The sequence below is a fragment of the Pseudopodoces humilis genome, chromosome 8, assembly GCF_049639895.1.
Source record: "Pseudopodoces humilis isolate 2021_Gansu_Grassland_sample_001 chromosome 8, ASM4963989v1, whole genome shotgun sequence".
In the NCBI taxonomy this organism is placed as follows: domain Eukaryota; kingdom Metazoa; phylum Chordata; class Aves; order Passeriformes; family Paridae; genus Pseudopodoces; species Pseudopodoces humilis.
Window position 1 is genome coordinate 6,178,997 of NC_142207.1, and position 18,591 is coordinate 6,197,587.

General features: G+C 41.7%; 2 protein-coding genes across 3 annotated transcripts in view; both read left to right on the forward strand.

The window, feature by feature from the left end:
• DARS1 (aspartyl-tRNA synthetase 1) overlaps positions 1–726 on the forward strand; it is a 36,670-nt gene extending 35,944 nt beyond the window's left edge. Inside the window, exon 16 of the mRNA XM_005519604.3 lies at positions 82–726. Coding sequence (XP_005519661.1) covers positions 82–173 — 92 coding nt within the window. The 3' untranslated portion in view covers positions 174–726. The remainder of the gene's footprint in view (positions 1–81) is intronic.
• A 4,010-nt stretch (positions 727–4,736) lies between these two features.
• Positions 4,737–17,745, forward strand: MCM6 (minichromosome maintenance complex component 6). 2 transcript variants are annotated; one of them, XM_014249616.2, is made up of 18 exons: positions 4,737–4,884; positions 5,736–5,882; positions 6,436–6,546; positions 7,019–7,268; positions 7,926–8,091; positions 8,175–8,320; positions 9,193–9,343; positions 9,743–9,884; positions 10,183–10,324; positions 10,466–10,573; positions 11,158–11,313; positions 12,356–12,484; positions 13,314–13,475; positions 14,529–14,664; positions 14,933–15,100; positions 15,982–16,121; positions 16,762–16,912; positions 17,462–17,745. In XM_014249616.2, the coding sequence occupies exons 1-17, from the start codon at positions 4,772–4,774 to the stop codon at positions 16,873–16,875; spliced, it is 2,481 nt and encodes an 826-aa protein (XP_014105091.1). In that variant the 5' UTR covers positions 4,737–4,771; the 3' UTR covers positions 16,876–16,912; positions 17,462–17,745. The 2 variants fall into 2 exon arrangements, with proteins under 2 accessions (XP_014105091.1, XP_005519662.1); XM_005519605.3 differs by having other exon boundaries at positions 16,762–17,745.
• The last annotated feature ends 846 nt before the right edge of the window (positions 17,746–18,591 follow it).

Consider the following 18,591-nt stretch of genomic DNA (forward strand, 5'->3'; position numbering starts at 1 on the left):
TCAGCTGGGAAGGACCTGCAGCTCCTTTGGGGCTTTGAACAAAGGCTGGCAGTGCTGATGGGCTGTTTTCATCTGCTCTAGGGCTGGAGAGAGTAACCATGCTGTACCTGGGGCTGCACAATGTCCGTCAGACCTCCATGTTCCCGAGGGATCCCAAACGCCTGACGCCCTGACAGGAGCTGCTCTGAGAGTTGGGAATGCTCTGCCCTGCAAATAGGACCTGACTGCAGGCATAGCCCCTGCTGCTGATGAACGTGTATTGATTGATTTGAGCATTATGATATGCAATTAAAAACAAAATTCTCCTTTATTAAGTGCCACAGTAATTTCTTTTATGTTAATTTGTTTATTTAAAGGAAAATATTTTAACAGATCAAGACTCTTTGTATTGGCAGCTGCACATTTTTAATGAAAATGGGATACTTTGGATTAGTATTTTAGTGTCACATTAAACTGTATCATTTTTCTAAACATTTTAATAAATTATGCAATAACCATTTTGCATTTTTAACTTATGTCAGCAAGATTGAATATTCTGAAGTACTGGCTCCAAGATAAAGTGACTGGATGCTTGCAATTTAAAAATCTGGAGAGACCAGAGAGCCAGTTGATAATTTACATGAGTGTCAGGTAAGAAAGCAGGTGGGAACATTCTTAACAAGAAATCTTCATAAGAAGTTGTTAAAATAGGTTGAAATAAAGCTCTCAAAGTAAATTAGATACAAATTTGTCTGGTTTTTTGCTTTGTATCCTCACAAGATAATGAATCAATAAGGTTTTTTTGGTTTGGTTTTTTTACAGATGTAATAGCTGTCTAAAGTTTAAATTTATTTTCTATCTTCTCTGCATTTTTGTGAAAGTTGTATGAAAGCCATAGGCCTGAGAGGCTATTATTTGAGAATGATTGCAAATTTACACATGCTCATGGAATACACAAGGGATATATAATATTCTCAGAAAAGAAATGGATAGTGAGTTTGAGAGCAGGTCATGTGTTTTCCTGCCTGACCCAGCCTATGAGATAACAAACAGAACAAGGATTTCATGCATCTTTTACCAATGAAAAAAACCCCAAATTATGTAAGCCAACCTATTTCAGGGTGGTTTTTTATTTATAAATGCTGTGAACAGCCCAGCTTTGTACACTTAGAAAAATTGAGTGTTTCTGTAACAGAGTGCTTCTGAAATTCTTTCTAGACATAATTTTTCTCTGATTATTCACTTACATGAACTCCTCAGTCTGGAGCAGTGCACAAAGCTGCTTCTCATCGTCCTCCTCCTCCCAAGCCAGAGAATGTTCCCTGCATTTGGAGAGGCGCCAGTGTATCTGAAACTTCCTTTTGTAGACTGCATCTGAGAGTTGGTTTTCAAATTTGAAACATTTTCTAAGTGTTGCTGCCAAAGATTAAATTCCTGACTTGGGTACTGCAATAGTTACTCTAATATTCATACATATTTGTAATTCCTGACTTGATTTTTGTTTAACATTTTACATGATCAAGTTTTCAGTAGGAGGTATGGTGTGGATGGTCTGTGTTACCTTGATTTTTAAATGTCAGGGAAGTTACATATTGGTTATGCTACAGAAAGGTCAGTGAGGCTGTGTATAAATTGTGTAGAGTTTTACAAAAGGGCAAATCATCTTTGCAGCTGCCGTGGAACAAGACTTAATTTTAATGTCTTATGACAAGAGTTCTCCATTAGAAAACAATCATACTAAAGGTCAGTCAGGTAAAGTACTGGAAATGTAGAAGTTAAACTTTGTTTAGAAATCACACAATTCAAGGAATAATATTTAGCAGCTTTGCTTATGAGTCAATTGTAATTAATTTACTGTGGAATCTTCCCCAAATTATTAACTTGAAAATCTTACACTGTAGCCGGTTGTACTTTGCAAAGCTAAGTGGATTATAAACACAGCTCCTTGTCACAGACTTATTACTGCTGAATCCAAGTTTCAAAACAGTTGTTTATTTAACTAAGCTAACTGGAATGAATTTGATTTAATTACCTTTGTTCATACAGAACTGGTAATATATTCCACTTTGGATGTGCATTCTTCTAACCAAGAGCAAAATTACTGACTTAAGTTTCCTGTCCACAAAAGAAATATCCTGGGTGCTGTTTCTTTTTCTAGATCTGACAGCAAGTTTTGTTCATACATGCCTTTAATAACTGTGCTTATACCAGTTCTGTTAGGAGTTATTCAAAATCATGCTCTAGCTTAATTTATTCACAGTAACTGCAGAAGAACAAGAATTAGGATGGAGGCCCCGATTCCTTTGTATGCTTTCATGAATGCAGCCTTTCTTAGCTAAGAGAAAATAATTATGATCATAAATCAAAATGCATTTGTCCTGAATGTCATCTTAACAGGACACTTTAGTGGGAGCTGCAGTGTTAGAACTTAGTTTGAAACACTGCAAATAATGAAGGTCTGGAAGACCTTTAGAGTCTTTTGATAGGTAGTAAGTCTGCTGTAATAGTTCTGGAAAAGTAAAACCTGTACTGTTCTTTATTTCCAGTAACTTGCAGGAAGTTTACAGTCTACAAGGAGTCCACATTAGTGCTTTCTCTTCACCAGGTAAAATGGTTTTGGTTTTGTTTTCTCTCATTATATGCAGATGGTAATTACAGTAGTGCAATTTTTTAAACTAAGAAACTATAAAGCACATTTTTTAGAATAGCAAGGGAGTGTGTCTGCTCAGAACAAACACAAAGCTTCAGTTTGCTTCTGAAGTTTATCTGCACCGTTTTCCTGTGAAAACCCATCTGTGTTTGCTGAGCTGTTTGAATCTGCCCAGTGGGAAAGAGGACTCAGGCTGTTCTTTTGGCAGCCAAGTGCAGGCCTGGCTCCCCATGGCTGCCCACACCTGCTGGGATAATCCTGGTGCACAGCACCTCACAGCTGCTTGCTCCCTGCCCAGTAGGCCCAGGGCAGGAGGAAGGGAAGAGTAAAAGTAGGAAAACTTGGTGCTTTCACCTAGTGCCTGTCAATTCTGGGCATATTGGACACCACTCCATGTGAAAGCAAGGGATGGAGGAGAGTGCCTTGACAATAACCATTGTGGAGCACCATACGGCTGCCTTCATACTGGGGTTCCAGAAACTTACTGAAACAGATTTTAATTATTTACTGTTTCTTCTTTGGGTAATACTAGCTTCTTTTTTGAGAGAGAGAAATCATCTAGGATGGATTACTTCTTTTACAACAAGCCTCACAACCAATTTGTGTACATTTTTCCTAATACAATCTCACAAAAAATGGAATTTACTCACCACAAGTGTTTTAAAAATTACCAAGTTAGTTCTACAATTCTCTTGTTTTCTTACCATCTTGCAGTTAAGTCTCTGTTCACTATATGGCAAGTGCACCATAACATGAACAAACGCTGCTGCAGGAGGCTGCTGGCACTTCTGAAAGTGTTTCAAAACTGAAAAAGAGCCCTTAGCTACTTAATTACAGCAAAATTCCCTATTTAGGGCAGAGATTAATGACTTCGCAGGTGGCAGAGCAGTTCTAAGCAATTTTTCATAGATGTTGAAGCGGTTCCTGCTGGCAGGCGCTGTGTGCCAGCAGCTGCCATTCGGGAATGGCTGTCAGCCATGGCACCGCTTGGCAAATGTTGCCTTCAACCGTCCTGCAACAGTGCCAATGAGGAGCCAAGTGTCCAGACGGTAACCTGACCCTCACCTGGCGTGCTTTACACCCTTTCCACCTGGGCCAGTTCTTCAGAAGCTGGAAATGATCCATGGTGTGGGTCCCCTCAGCGAGCAGCTGCCCAAGTGCCTCCTGCACACATTGTGGGGATTCCCTGGCTCAGGGATTCCTCAGCAGTGCCCTGGCCACAGCACATTTTAACTTCAGCTACCATAGCTGATTTCTTCCTGGGCAAAGCAGTGCCGTGTGGAAGTTTTACTGCAGTTGTTGTGCTGAAGCTGCCCACGGCTGACATCTCCATGCCTGGGGTTCTGGCATCCCCAGCATAAGGACATGAAACTGTTGGAGAAAGTCTACAAGAGGGCCATGAAGTTGATAAAAGGAGTGGAGCACCTCACCTGAAAACAGGCTGAGAAAGTTTGGGCTGTTGAGCCTAGGGAAGAGAAGGTTGTGTGGAGACCTCGTAGCAACCTTCCAGTATCTGAAGAGGCTACAGGGAAGACTCCTTGTCAAGAACTGTAGTGACAGGACAAGGGGAATGGAGACAAAGTGAAAAACGGGAATTTAAATGAGATATTAGGAAGAAATTCTGTGCTGTGAGCATGGTGAGACACTTCATGGTGAGAACGGGTTGCTCAGGGAGGTTGTGGATTCCCCATCCCTGACAGTTTCAGTACCAAGTTGGAGATAAGGTCCTGAGCTACATGGTCGAGTGGGAGGCGTCCCTCACATGGCAGGTTGGTTGGGACTAGATGATCTTTAAGGTCCCTTAGAACCCTTTGGCATTCTATGCCTCTGTTTCTCAATGGGAAACACTGTCCAGCTCTGGCACAGCTCTAAGCCGTCCGCAGCACTGAGCAGTTCGCCGACAAACCCACAGCCGGCCCCGCTCGCTGTCCCTGGCAGCGCAGCTCGGGGCGTTGCTGCCCGGCGCTTCCTCAGAGCCCGGCCCCGCCCGCGCCTCGTCTTTGGCGCGAAAACGACCGCGGGGGGCGGGGCTCTGCCTCACAGCGGCCGCTGATTGGCCGTCGCGGCGGGCGCGCAGCCCACGTGGTGCGCGGCGTGGCGCGAACCGCTGTGGGGCCGGGCGGACCAGCGGCAGCGATCGGGATGGATCTGGCAGTAGCGGCGGTGGGGGGCGCGGGCGCGGCGCCGCAGCACCAGCAGATCCGCGATGAAGTGGCCGAGAAGTGCCAGAAGTTGTTCTTGGACTTCCTAGAGGAGTGAGTGCCGGGGGCCGGGCCTGGCGGCGGGCGGGCAGGGCCGACAGCGGGTGGCGGGCCGGCAGCGCCTCACGGAGGGGCCGCCATTTGGCAAGATCCTGTCAGGGCCTGGTGCCCCCTCCCCTTGACGTTCAGCTGGAGAAGCTCTGCTGTGGTCTCAGGCTCTGCCGGGAGGAACCTGTAGGAAGGCAGCACGCTGTTCTCTTGGTAGGCAAAGCGGTTCTCGGAGAGTTTCCGCGGAAACTTTGCCCAGAGGACTTGGGATGTCCTGGAAGTGACCAAGGCCAGGTTGGATGTGGCTTTGGGCAGCCTGGTCTAGTGGAAGGTGTCCCTGCACATGGCAGGGGGTTGAAACGAGATGATCGTAAAATTCCTTCTAAACCAAACCATTCTATGATTACATGATTTTTTAGGTGCATTTGGTCCCTTTTAACAAAGTTTTGTCACAGCTGTATTGAAAACTCTTTCTGCTGCTTGTTTAATGTACACATTATTACATCTGGCTCCCTGCGTATTGCCTCCTGAGGGGCCCTTCCGCATCTAATAAGGAAACCATTAACATCACCCGGAGGAAACAAAACCTTGTTTGCTGGTGCAGAGCAATTTTGTCTGGCACTGGGACAACTCTCCTGCTCTATGAAATGTAAACCTGGTGTGTCTGTCCTAGAGTCTGGATAGGGCAGATATAGCAAGGGGGTGGATTAAGAAACATTGTTGGAAAAGGGCTTTGCTAGGGACTGTGGCATGCCTGAATGTGAGTGATCCTTTTCTCTGTCTTTTCTGCTGAATTCAGAAATATTTAATTGCTGCCTGGTATGTGACTGTGAAACGTTTTCCTGAGTCACTTTCAGGTTCCAAAACAGCGATGGGGAGGTCAAGTACTTGCGAGATGCTGAAGAACTGATCCGGCCAGAGCGGAACACATTGATCGTCAGCTTTGCGGATTTGGAGCAGTTCAATCAGCAGCTCTCTACCACTATTCAGGAGGAATTTTACAGGTAAAATGTAGAGTGGGGTTTTTTTTTCAGGTAAAGCTGAGCTTTGCTGAAGTCTCAGGCCCATAATGTCTTGCTTTTATGTAGGAAAATAAGAGGCTTATTTTTTAATATCTTATTTTTTTACTGGCTAAAAAAATTTCTCTGTAGATTCCCCTCTGGAAATCATGAGTTAACCAGATAAGTGCATTTATTGTGGTAAAGTAGGTGGTCAGTATGAGAATACAGAATAAACTGTAAAATTTCGTGCTCTGACAGTATTTTATTGAGTTGGTCACTTATTTTGAAGCTATATTTCTTAACATAAGTATAAAAGTGCCATAAAAAGAGACTTCAAAAAATCTATTCTCAAACAACAGTGCAATTGTGCAAATAACATTATTATGCAGTGATCTCACATTTATCTCACAGTCATATTTAGAGTCTTTTTTGGGTTATACAACATAGCATTAAAAGCCAGAACCTGAAAATCTGATACAAGCCTTTATGTAATCTAAAGCAGGGAAGGCATTTGATAGCTTCTCTAAAATTTGAAGGTTTTTTCCCCATATTTCAGGGTTTATCCATACCTGTGTCGAGCAACAAAGACTTTTGCTAGAGACCACGGAAATGTTCCTGCAAACAAAGACTTTTATGTTGCATTCCAGGACCTGCCTACCAGACACAAGTAAGATTATTAGTAATTCCAGAACTTGTGCTGTTTTACTACCAGGGAAAAATGTGTCAAAGCATGCTGAAAATGTTCTAGTTATGTAGTGTGAAGTGTGCTGTTGGCCAGTACACTTGTAACAAAGTTTCCTGATCTTATGCAGGAGATTTTTTGACACAGTTTTTCATATACTTTTCAGATACTTAAATTCATCATATTTCACAAACAAGTGTAACCTCTTTAGTTCAAAAAAAAATTAGCGTGTATTGCTTTTAAGTATCAGTGATGTAATTTTTGCATTAGTTTACCTTTAGTATTAATCTAGCAGTTTATATAAAATCATACAATGAGAATATATTGTAGTAAGCTTGTTTCTTTTGTTTGTTTCAGCAGTTCTTTAGTCAGAGTCACACTGTATTGTATCTTAGTACCCTGGGCCTAAAATTGTCAACTCAATAATTTAATCCTTATGAATTTCTGTTATAAATAGAATTCGAGAACTGACTTCAGCAAAAATTGGCTCCCTGCTGCGCATCAGTGGGCAGGTGGTTCGTAGCCACCCCGTCCATCCAGAGCTGGTCAGTGGAACCTTCCTGTGCCTCGACTGCCAGACAGTGATCAAGGATGTGGAGCAGCAATTCAAATACACCCTGCCTAACATCTGCAGAAACCCAGTCTGTGCCAACAGAAGGAGATTCCTGCTGGACACAAACAAATCGAGATTTGTTGATTTCCAAAAGGTACAGGGGTGATATTGGAGGGTGATGACAACCAATAATGTTCCTATGGTATTTGGAAGGTGTTTGTACTTCTACACATTGAAGATGGCTAATTTTTGTTCTGTCAGTGTCAAGAAAAGACCTCAAGAAAAGGCACTTTTTGCAAAAGGCTTCTTTCTGTTTCTGGAAGACTTATGTTTAAGAATGAGAATTTATTAGTTTTGCTGTGTGGCATTTACTGCCTAAGCAAACCACTGAAACCTCACATATTCAAGCCATAGTTAGTCTCATGTTGCCAATGCATCATGTGTAGCTGCTTTATACAAGTATGAAAAGAGCTGCTTATTGGTATCTGCAGAGTTTTGCTCTTGCCGGTTACTCTTCCAAATCCTCAGCACTTCACATCCCACAATTGTATTTTATGTCAGCCACATTAACTGAAATTTTCAGGTTACTTTTCATAGTTGTCACAGTGGCCCTCATACATCCTCTAAGCTGCTCCAGGACTCCTTAGATGCTGATTAGTGAAGGGATTTTTGGCAGTTTGTTGTATTGTAAGAGGCACTGACGTGGATGGCAGCAGTCCGATTCTGTTTAGCACATCTATTAGCAGTGTAGCTTTTGAAGCAGTTTCATACCTGGTGATGTGCTCAGTGTTGAAACTTCTCTCCCTGCCAGGTGCGCATCCAGGAGACGCAGGGCGAGCTGCCGCGCGGCAGCATTCCGCGCAGCGTGGAGGTGATCCTGCGCGCAGAGGCCGTGGAATCTGCCCAGGCAGGTGATAAATGTGACTTCACCGGCTCACTGATTGTCGTGCCTGATGTGTCCCAGCTCTCCACACCAGGTTTGTTGCTACTCATGACCTCCATGAGGTGTCCTTCCCGCTCGTGCTGGGAGCTGCTGTCCTGACTCCCGTTTCACTGGCAGGGTTGCGTGCAGAAACCAGCTCGCGGGTGACAGGGACAGAGGGCTACGAAAGCGAAGGCATCCGGGGGCTGCGCGCCCTCGGGGTCCGGGAGCTCTCCTATAAGCTCGTCTTTCTGGCTTGTTACGTTGCACCGACAAATCCACGGGTGAGTCTGCAGAGAAAGGGGATTTAAAGTTGTTCGTGATTTCTGTTCTGTATGATTTTCCCTCAAATTAGGGAGCAGGAATGGGTAAAGCTATAAGTTTGTGTGCGTGCCACCTTTCTGTGTTGGTTTGACTGTCTTTATATGCTCATTGAATTTACATAGCAAGGTTCTTTTCTTGTTTTTGTTGCTCATAGCATTTTTCACAGGTGAGGTTATTTGCCAATGTTACAGTTTGTTCTAAACAGCTAACTGGCACATGTATTTCCATTCAGCTTTCATCCATTTTTGCAGCATTTCCTTTTCTTCCAGGAAATCCTATTGCTGCATTTTGTCACGGGAAAAACAGGGGTCCTTTTTGTTCCCTCTGGTTTATCAAGTGACATCTTGGAATGCTACTGTAGCACAAGTAGTACTGACTACATGTGGGTTTTGGCATGGTACTGTAATTATCATTCTGCTAACAGCATCACCATCACATAACATAAAGAGTATCTGGTATGTTCTGGGAGTAGAAGTTTCTGGCCCTCATTTCAGAGCAGCAAAAGACCTTGGAAGTTCCAGTTAGAATGCTTACAAAGACAATTTTAGTCAAAGGAAGTCATATTGGTTTTATTCTTTTTTTAATCTCTCTACAAGCAACTCACTTGGGATTTGCTCACTAACTGGAGTTGCACCATTGATTTTGCCTGCAAGGAAATTGGCTATTGGTTTTTAAAGGTACAAGGTGATGAGGTTACTTAGCCTAAGGGCAGCTTTTCAAAATGTGTTCCTCCCATCTAGATTTCAGAGCAAGTTTTTCTGCTGTCTGCAGTGCTCACATTCATTAATGACTCTATTATAACTTTTATTACTGTTTTATTTCCTTGGTTTAGTTTGGTGGAAAAGAGCTCCGAGATGAAGAACAGACTGCAGAAAGCATTAAAAACCAAATGTCTGTGAAAGAATGGGAAAAGGTTTTTGAAATGAGCCAAGATAAGAACCTTTACCATAATCTGTGCACTAGCCTCTTCCCCACTATCCATGGTAAGAATCCATTTGTGGCCTCAGAGACAGAAGATTGCACTTGTGTAAATATTAATTCCTTTTGCTGTTTCTGTAGTTTTTGGGAAAGGTTGAAAGCCCTGTGCCAGCTACCACAAACTCTCCCCATCAGCACTGGTTGTGCTAGAAGAGGAAAATCTATTTTTTGAGTATTTGTGGTGTTTAATCATTGAGGCCTGCAAGCCCAATCTAAAGGGTTGAGTTTGATGTCAGGTGTTCTTCTACTGAACCCTACAGGTTTTAGTGGATATTTAGCAAACAGGTGAATTCCGAGCGGATGTGCCCAAATGCTCTAAAATTCTTGTGGGATGAAGGTTTTTTTAAATAGGAAAATTGTGGTGTTTTCTTTGGATGTTTAGTTTAATGTCTTTTCTGGGGCAGGTAATGATGAAGTAAAACGTGGAGTCCTGCTGATGCTCTTTGGAGGAGTTCCCAAGACCACTTCAGAAGGCACTTCATTGCGTGGGGACATCAATGTTTGTATTGTTGGTGATCCAAGTACAGCCAAGAGTCAGTTTCTAAAGTAAGATTAAGACTCAATATTTAAATATTGTCCAGTTGTGACTAGAGCTGTAAATGTGCACTTTTTCTGCGTTAAACATAGGAAAGGGAAGTAAAATATTTGAGAGTATTTCCCAGAGATTGTGTGGGTGTGGCAGAAGTATTTGAACAGGGCTAAAGCAAACTCAACTTACGAATTTCCAAATATTTTTTCAAATTTTTCAGTATTTTCAAAGGACGTTGAATATTAAAAATAAAACATAATTGCACAATTAAAAATATAGATAAAATACTGGAGGTTTTATTACTCTTTTCCACAGGCACGTGGATGAGTTCAGTCCTCGTGCTGTGTACACCAGTGGCAAAGCCTCCAGTGCCGCGGGTCTGACGGCAGCTGTGGTGAAAGATGAAGAGTCCCACGAGTTTGTCATTGAGGCTGGAGCGCTGATGCTGGCAGATAACGTGAGTCTGGGAAGGGGAGAGGTTCCTGCATCCTTGGAATAAGTTTGACTAATAACAGAGAGCCCTAATTGGTCTTAGTGATGCTTTTTTGTTCCAAAAGTGATTGAATCTGGCTCACTTATTTTCATTCTTCCGCTGCAGGGGGTTTGTTGCATTGATGAATTTGACAAGATGGACGTGCGGGATCAAGTAGCCATTCATGAGGCAATGGAACAGCAGACAATATCCATTACTAAAGCTGGAGTGAAGGTAGCTTGCACTACTCCTCTCTGTAGTCTGTAGCATCACCTCAGTGTTTGTTATGTGTACTGATGTAGCTTCACCTGCCAGATCTTCATGTCACCTCTGCAGCCGCCTCACTGTGGCAGGACAGGGATTGCTTGTTGCAAAGGTTTTGTGGCACACACCCAAAGAAAGTCAGAAATGTTACTGAGAGGTAAAAAGAGGTAGTAGTGGATAGGAAACAGAAAATGGGAAAAGCCTAACCTTGAAGTAACCCAAAAAAAGGTTACAGAATGGTGTGTGTTTGTAGAAAAACAGGATCTTGTGAAAGCAGTTTTAAGAGCTTGTTTCACTATTATTGGCAAGAGTGTGGCAGCGTTTCAGTGTTGATCAAACTGTGTCTCAGGGCAGAGACCTGGTTAGAAAGGGCTTGTTAGTGGAGTTTGGATGCTTTAGAGGAGTGATTGTTGTAATACCTTCATTGAACTCCATCTAAAAGGCATTATGCTGACCTATTTGGGTTGCAATGAGTTGGTTTAGGAAATGGTCACAGATAACAGTTTTTTTAAAATTTATTTTAATTTATTTTTATTTTTTTTCTCCACTGTCAGGCTACTCTGAATGCCAGGACCTCCATTTTGGCTGCAGCAAACCCAGTTGGTGGCCGATATGACAGATCCAAGTCACTGAAACAAAATATCAACCTGTCAGCTCCCATCATGTCCCGCTTTGATCTCTTCTTCATCCTTGTAGATGAATGTAATGAGGTAATTTTAAGGAATTACAGAATAGTTTGTGTCAGAAAAGATCCTGGAGGTCTCTAATCTAACTGTGCACTCAAACAGATCATTGAGAACAGTTTGCCAAGACCTGACTTGTTGAGTTTTGAGTATCTCCAAGGATGGAGATTCTGCAGTCTCTCCAGGCCCCTGCAATGTGTCACAACTCTCATTTGTTCAAAAAATAACAACGGTTATATCTAATCAGAATTTCTCATGGTTCAGTTCATGTGGGTTGCCTCTTATCCAAGATCTGATTTGGCTTCATCACATCTATGCTAGCCAGTGAAGCAGTTGCTTTCCTTTCAAGCTGAACAGTCCTGGCTCTTCTGGTCTCTCATACATCATGTTCTCCTGCCCTCTGACCATTTTGGTGGCCCTCTGCAGTTTTGAGTGAAGCAAATCTCATGAGAGTGTCTTGCTCCTGCTTTTCTGCTCTGTCTGTGCAGCTAAAAGCTGGCAGTACAAATTTGAACATGCTCTGCTGAATACAAGGACACTGTCTCTTCATCCTGTAGTGGTTTGACCTGCAAACTTAACACCATTAGTCATTTTTACAAATGGCTGGTCACTGAGGCTGAGACTGCTGCCACCTGTCTATGTGGCATTTGCCTTGGGAACGCATGAGATCCTGAGATTAATGTTGGTTCAGCCACTGTTCTGCTCAGAGTGATTATCTAATTGAGAAGAGACTGGTGAGAGAAACAGAGCAGGCTGAAAAGGAAGAAAGTTCCCACGCTGGAAAGTGCTGCTTTCTGCCTGTTCTCTGGCTAACTCGTAACCCAGGAGAGTTCCAAGAGGTTATAAATCCTAAAACTGCCTTTTATCCCTCCTCTGCTGTGTTTCCTTGTATTAAAAACCCCCAGGGCATTCTCGTGGACCTCCTGGCAGAGAGTTTGGCTACTGGAAAGGCTAGCTCTGTCCTGAGGATTCCAAGTGAGCAGGGGGTATGGGAAGGAAGAACAGAGCTGTTGTTTTGCTCTTTGGCTGATGCTGTGCAAGTGATCCTGACAGAGCTCCAATATCCCAGGTGGTAGATTACGCTATTGCCCGGCGCATCGTGGATCTGCATTCCCGAGTGGAGGAGTCTGTTGACCGTGTCTATTCCTTGGATGATATCCGAAGGTATCTGCTCTTTGCAAGACAGTTTAAACCAAAGGTAATTTTACTTTTTAAGTAAACTGTGGAATAGTTGTTTTGAGGAAGTCCAAAAGAACAGCCATTCTGCAGTAGATTGTTCTCCAGCAAATGCCAAGACACTTGGGATAGTGTTTTCTCAAGGAAAGAGATGTAAACTCAAGTTATTACCTAGAAACAGATTGTATTTTGGAGCCTGGTCCTCATAAACTCCAGAAACCCAGCCAATTGTTATAGTCCATGGCAGTTCTTAACCTTGGTCTAGAACAAGTGAGGGGTCACTTCATGGTCTTCTTGTACCTCACAGGGATGGGTTATTCAACATGGCTGCTGCAGAGATTTTGTATTTTATTGACTTACTGCTTAAACAGTTTGTGTGTCTTTATTTTGAAAGGGTATTGTACCTATTTCTTTGCTGTTTAGTCAGCTACAGAAGATGAGAAACCAGTCTAACTACAGATTTTTTTTGGGTCTATCCAAGTAGCAGCTTGGATGGGGCTGTGTGTTGGATTTTTCGTAAGTCTATAAACAGAACAGTCTAGTAGGGACAGACACAAATTATGCCTGGAAACAAGTCAGTGGAACAGAAAAATAAAAATTATAAAAAGATCTGCTGTGAAATAATTAATGCTGTGTACTTACTGTAATGTCATTATCATTGATAAGTGTAATCATTATTACAACATAATTTCAACATAATGTGATTGTCATTATACTTTCATAGAGTACGTGTATAGCATAGAATATTTCAGATAAAAGCAGTAGCCTATACAGCAAAGGATCTAATGCAAGAAGAAAATACTTTATAATACTCTGACCACTGGAACTCCTGTCATTCTGATGCCACACAGATATCCAAGGAGTCTGAGGACTTCATAGTGGAGCAGTACAAGCGGCTGCGGCAGCGCGATGGTTCTGGAGTGACCAAGTCATCCTGGAGGATCACAGTGAGGCAGCTGGAGAGCATGATCCGCCTGTCTGAGGCCATGGCCCGCATGCACTGCTGTGATGAGGTATCAGGGGCTTGATGGAAGTTTGGGAAATGTGTGGCAGTTCTGCATTTGCTATTTGACTGATATTGGACATAGTCCTGTGGGTGAGGAGGAGAACTTGGGGTCATGGTCATACTCAGTCTGAGTCTGTCTACCAGAAACACTGTTTTTAAGGGATGACTTTTAAAACTGAGGTCAGTTGGTCCAAACTGAGATCTTGCATGATTTTGTATCACAGCTGTTTCAGCACTCTCAGCCTCCCACCCCTCAAATCATGGCAGTCACCTACTACTGTCAGCCAGGGCTGTTGGCAGTTTATTTACTGTTCTTTCACATGTAGTCTCTTGGCTCTCTTCCATTGACAATCTAAAAAAGCCAAAGTTCATCAAAGTATCTGGACCTCCCCAGGAGGACCTGTATGTGTGATCTGAGCTCCTGCTCACATCAGCCACTGCTGAAAAGCACATTGTGTTCTGGCTGTTAACTGTCGTGTGATTACTGCCCCTCTAGTCCCTGCTTTCAAACCCAGCAGGCCTTTTGAAATGTTGATTAGAGGCTTTGTGACACATGCAGGGATGGAACTTTGCTCACTGGTTGTGTAAGGACACTCTTTGGGGTCTTTTAAATTAAATTCAGCTTATGAAAAACAGATAGCTTTTAGTTTATGGCTCAGCTACAGAGGATTTTTCCAGCTTTTGCTTTTCAGTTCTGGAGGATAGTATCATTAATTACATCTCTCTTTCTTTCATATTGTCTCTGTTCAGACTAATTTCTTTCATGTTTCTTGCTCCACTGATCTTTCCCCCAAATGTTCTTGGCTTAGTAAAAATTTTATTGACTCCACATGATTGCTAAACCCTGAAAGATTAATCAGGCTGCTTTTCCCTCCATAACCTTGCATGACCTTGGAGTACTTGTGATGGGATATAATTCAGCTTGCAGTCTTTACTGCTTAATCAGGTGAGATGCGTAGAAAATCCCTTTGTCAGAGTCAGAGATGAGTTTCTGGAGCTGTTGAAAAACTAGAAGAGCTCCTGTGCCTATTTAATATATGTTTTTTCAAATCTTCCTCAGGTTCATCCAAAACATGTGAAGGAAGCTTTCAGGCTTTTAAATAAGTCCATCATTAGAGTTGAGACTCCTGATGTCAATTTAGACCAAGATGATGAACAGCAAATGGAGGATCGAGAGGATCAAGATGGAGTCAATGGTAAATTCCTTACAGAGAAATTTTTCAAAGGGGAAAGTCCTTCCAGTCTTTACAGCTTACCTTGACTGAGCATGTGCTTCTCTTCAGTTTCTCATCTGTTTCTTATCTAATGAGCTCTTGAAATCTGGACTTCTGTTCTTAACTCTCCTGCTTCTTCAGCCTCTTTCAGCAACTCACCTGGCTGGTCAATGCAAGGCTTTCCAGTGGCTCAGAGTATTAAATAGCTAAAAGATGTTGCAGCTTTAAACGTGGGCATGTGTCCAAACAGGTGAGGCAGAAGCTCCAGCTGGGGTCAATGGTCTTGTGAATGGGATCAATGGCCATTCTGAGGATGCGAGCAAGGATGCTGCACCCAAAGCTTCTCTCAGGCTGGGCTTCTCTGAGTACCGACGGATTTCTAATCTCCTGGTGCTGCACCTCAGGAAAGCAGAGGAAGGTAAGAATTTCTTAATTGCAAAGAAAGCAGACCCTGAGTTCAGGGAGCAACTGCTAGTGCATTTCTTGCTCTTGTACATGGGATTTTCTCTTGTGTTGAGACAACAAATTTCACAGGTCAGGTGTAGACCTATGCTCATATGACAATACTACATCTGGTGACTTCTTGGAATTTCTAGCTCTGTTACCATAGTCATTTATCAAAACCCATTAAGCTGAGGAGCAGCATGTCAGCAGAGCAAAGCCAGAAGAGGATTTGTATGTAGCACACAATAGTGTAACCAAGCTAGAAGAGTCTGCAGCAGTGAAAACTGGAGCAGGAGCTTTAATGCATGTTGGCAACCACAGCCATTAAGCAAATGGTTGGATTAGTTCTTCAGAAGCTAAAATATTTCAGTTGCAATGAGGCTACTCCTGCAACGAAATGCAGCAGTTGTCTCATAGCAGATACTAAAGCTACAAAGCTTTTGGAAGGTTGTGGAGATGACAGTGTCTGTTCAAATGCTGAGTACATGTGGAAGGATGACTGCTGGCTTTGTGTGACAGTGGTGTTTCTTTAGCCCTTAGAGGAAAGGTGTGTGGGTCCTTGGAACTGGTTTTCTTGAAGCTGAGGGCTGATGGAATTTGGAAGCCACTTGAAAGCATAGAACTGAAAGCTTCCATTCTCAATCTAATTATCTCCAATTAAACCATGACACAACACCCTCCTGTGCAAAATACGGTGCTTTAAGAAAAAAACCCTTAAGTTTGACATTTCCTAAACATCTTAAAAAGCATGTTTCTCTCTACAGCATTGTGAATGTTAATGTGTAAATCCTTTTCTCCTGTGGTTTATGTGGTAGTTTACTGCTGCTGTATTTATGCAAATTATTTTCTCTGCAGAAGAGGACGAGGCAGCACTAAAGAGGAGTGAACTTATTAATTGGTATCTAAAGGAAATCGAATCTGAAATTGAATCCGAAGAAGAGCTAATAAATAAAAAGAAGATCATAGAGAGGGTCATTCACCGACTTACACATTATGTATGTATAGAGATGTGTGGATAGTGAAAAAGGGTTTTTAACTTGTACAGGGCTGTAACTTATATATTAAAAATGTCTCATTTTTAATAAAATACATTCCTGTAAGGAGAAATCTGTTTTCTTCTTCCATTATATTAACTGATGTAGTATATATGCCTTCTTTGTTTAACACCTGTTACAGTAATTACAGAAAAAACACTGTAATAAATTAGAGATGTGTATAAGTAAAAGTTCAAAGTGCTATTCTATGTGACTATAGAAGTGTGGTATTTTTCTGTATTTCTATAGTATTAGTTATACATTAGGATACAAAAATACAATTAACACTTCTGTTCAATGGATAGCCTTAAATCAGAGGGGTATGCGGGCAGTTTGGAGGAAAAGGTATGACAAAATAAGCTACTTTTCACTTTTAAAGACACAAACCCATTAGATTGGAAAGCACTATGCTGAAAAGTTCCCAGAAAGAATACAACATAGCAGTGATTTCCACTAAATGCTGTTGTTAACAATCTGTTAGAGGGAGTTCACAATTAAAAGGGTTATTTAATACGAGGCCCTAGCAATACAAAAATGCCTTTCAAAGAGTACAAACGAACCTCTCTGCCCTTTTTTTGACACAAATCTCTGTCTGTTGCAGGACCACATTCTGATCGAACTGACCCAGACAGGACTGAGAGGATCCAGAGAAGAGGAGACTTTTGATGATGATCCGTATCTGGTTGTCAACCCAAACTATCTGCTGGAGGACTGAGGGCTGACAGTGGCATTGTAGAGCTGACTGGTTACAAGTTAGAAAATGCATTCTTTTCTTGCAGGGGTTGCTATATGGCTAATTCCTTAAATTCATATGACTGTGCCAGAGTGTGGTCAGTAATATGTGATTTCTCATTTATACTGAGCATACCTGGAAAATTTTTAAAGACATGACACATGTACATTAGTTCCACTGTTAGCCCTGAATTTCAGTGCCATCATCTGGATGCAGAGGAGAATCATCCAATAGCTTTTTTTATCACCAAGCTCTGTAGATGTTTCTGTTTTAAATAAGATTAATTTTACATTTTTCTTCTTTAGTAGATGTTTTATGCTATATGTTTTTACTGTTTTTCTTATTAACACAGATAAAAGCTCATTAAATGTTTGGGAGTGGATTTGTTGTTACTTACATGTGAGATTGCTGTTTTCTATGCTGTAATTTGAGGCTGAAAAAAATAGTGATCTAGCTGTTTAATGTCTTAAGGAAGAGCAAATTTCCTGGATGACAGATGCTGTTTATGAAATTTTTGTAACTTCCTGTAATATACAATGAGAAAGTGATTGCTTCTCTTTCTTTTTAGATGGACTAAAGCTGTGCAGGCTCCTGTTACATATGTCAAGTAGAAAATTGCAACTAGCCAAGTCCAAAGCAAGGCTTTAAGTCAGCAGGGCAGAAACCCCAACCTTGATGAATGTCTTGACTTGTAAGTGAATTGAAAACTGCCACCATTTGTGAGGGATTTTTAAGACTATATTTGTAAACCTGTTTGTAGATCTTTCTGTAAGAAAACTTTGCTTGGATTTCTGTTCTCAGTTTTTTACTGTAAACTACTTGATTATTAAATAATCTATTAAGAATTAAAAATACCTGAATATTTGTCTTGTTGACTGGATACCAGCACCTAAGAAACATTTGTAATGCATGAAAGGTATCAAAGTTACACATTTGATTTAGAAATAGTGTAAAATAACTGTTTCTGAAGGAGGCTCAGAAATGGAGCTTTTTTTTAAGACAATATTCTTTTCCTGTTAGTCTCTCCCGCCTTTGGAGTTACACCTTGGTCTAACTAAGCATACCATTAAAGTTCTGTCTAAGGAGTGGAGAGAATCATAAATACTTGTCATCAATACTAGCCCATCACTGGGCACTAATTCCAGCTGCAGTAACTTTTCCACTCATTTCTTTCATAAACCACATTTTGGCAAACACTACATTTCATTAAAAATAGTCACTCACCTGCAACAACACCTTCATGTTATTCTTTATTTTTCCTTTACTTTCAAAATAATGATAGGAAGATGTTTGGCCTTCACTATGTGTTTCCCCCTCCCCTTCTCTCACTCTTCGTTTGAAAATAATTACTCTTCATGTAGGAGAAAGTATTTTTTTCTACTTCTTTCTCCAGCTCTGTAGGAAAGGGGTTTTCTCTGAGTTAATGCAGCTCTACTGAAAAACAAGCACCAGGTGGTGCTGTAAAGTTAATGTTCAAACTTGCTATTCAGACATCAGAGTGGAGGGAACTTGTTCAGAGCACTCAGCAGAATGTTATAGTGAGCTCTTCAGGAACAAAAAGTCATCTGGGAGTCAAATAGGGTCAAAGTACAGAAATTATTACAATCCCTGTGTAAGGTTTGAGTAACAGCAAATGTTGAGGGATGTCTTCTGCTGTAACTTCAAGATAATATTGCTTGACAGCAACAACTTGCCCAG

Coding starts and splice junctions, on each gene's coding strand:
- MCM6 (XM_005519605.3), top strand. CDS start 4,772: ATGGATCTGGCAGTAGCGGCGGTGGGGGGCGCGGGCGCGGCGCCGCAG. Junction 8,321..9,192: donor TTGCACCGACAAATCCACGG/GTGAGTCTGCAG, acceptor TCCTTGGTTTAG/TTTGGTGGAAAAGAGCTCCG. Junction 16,122..16,761: donor TTCACCGACTTACACATTAT/GTATGTATAGAG, acceptor TGTCTGTTGCAG/GACCACATTCTGATCGAACT.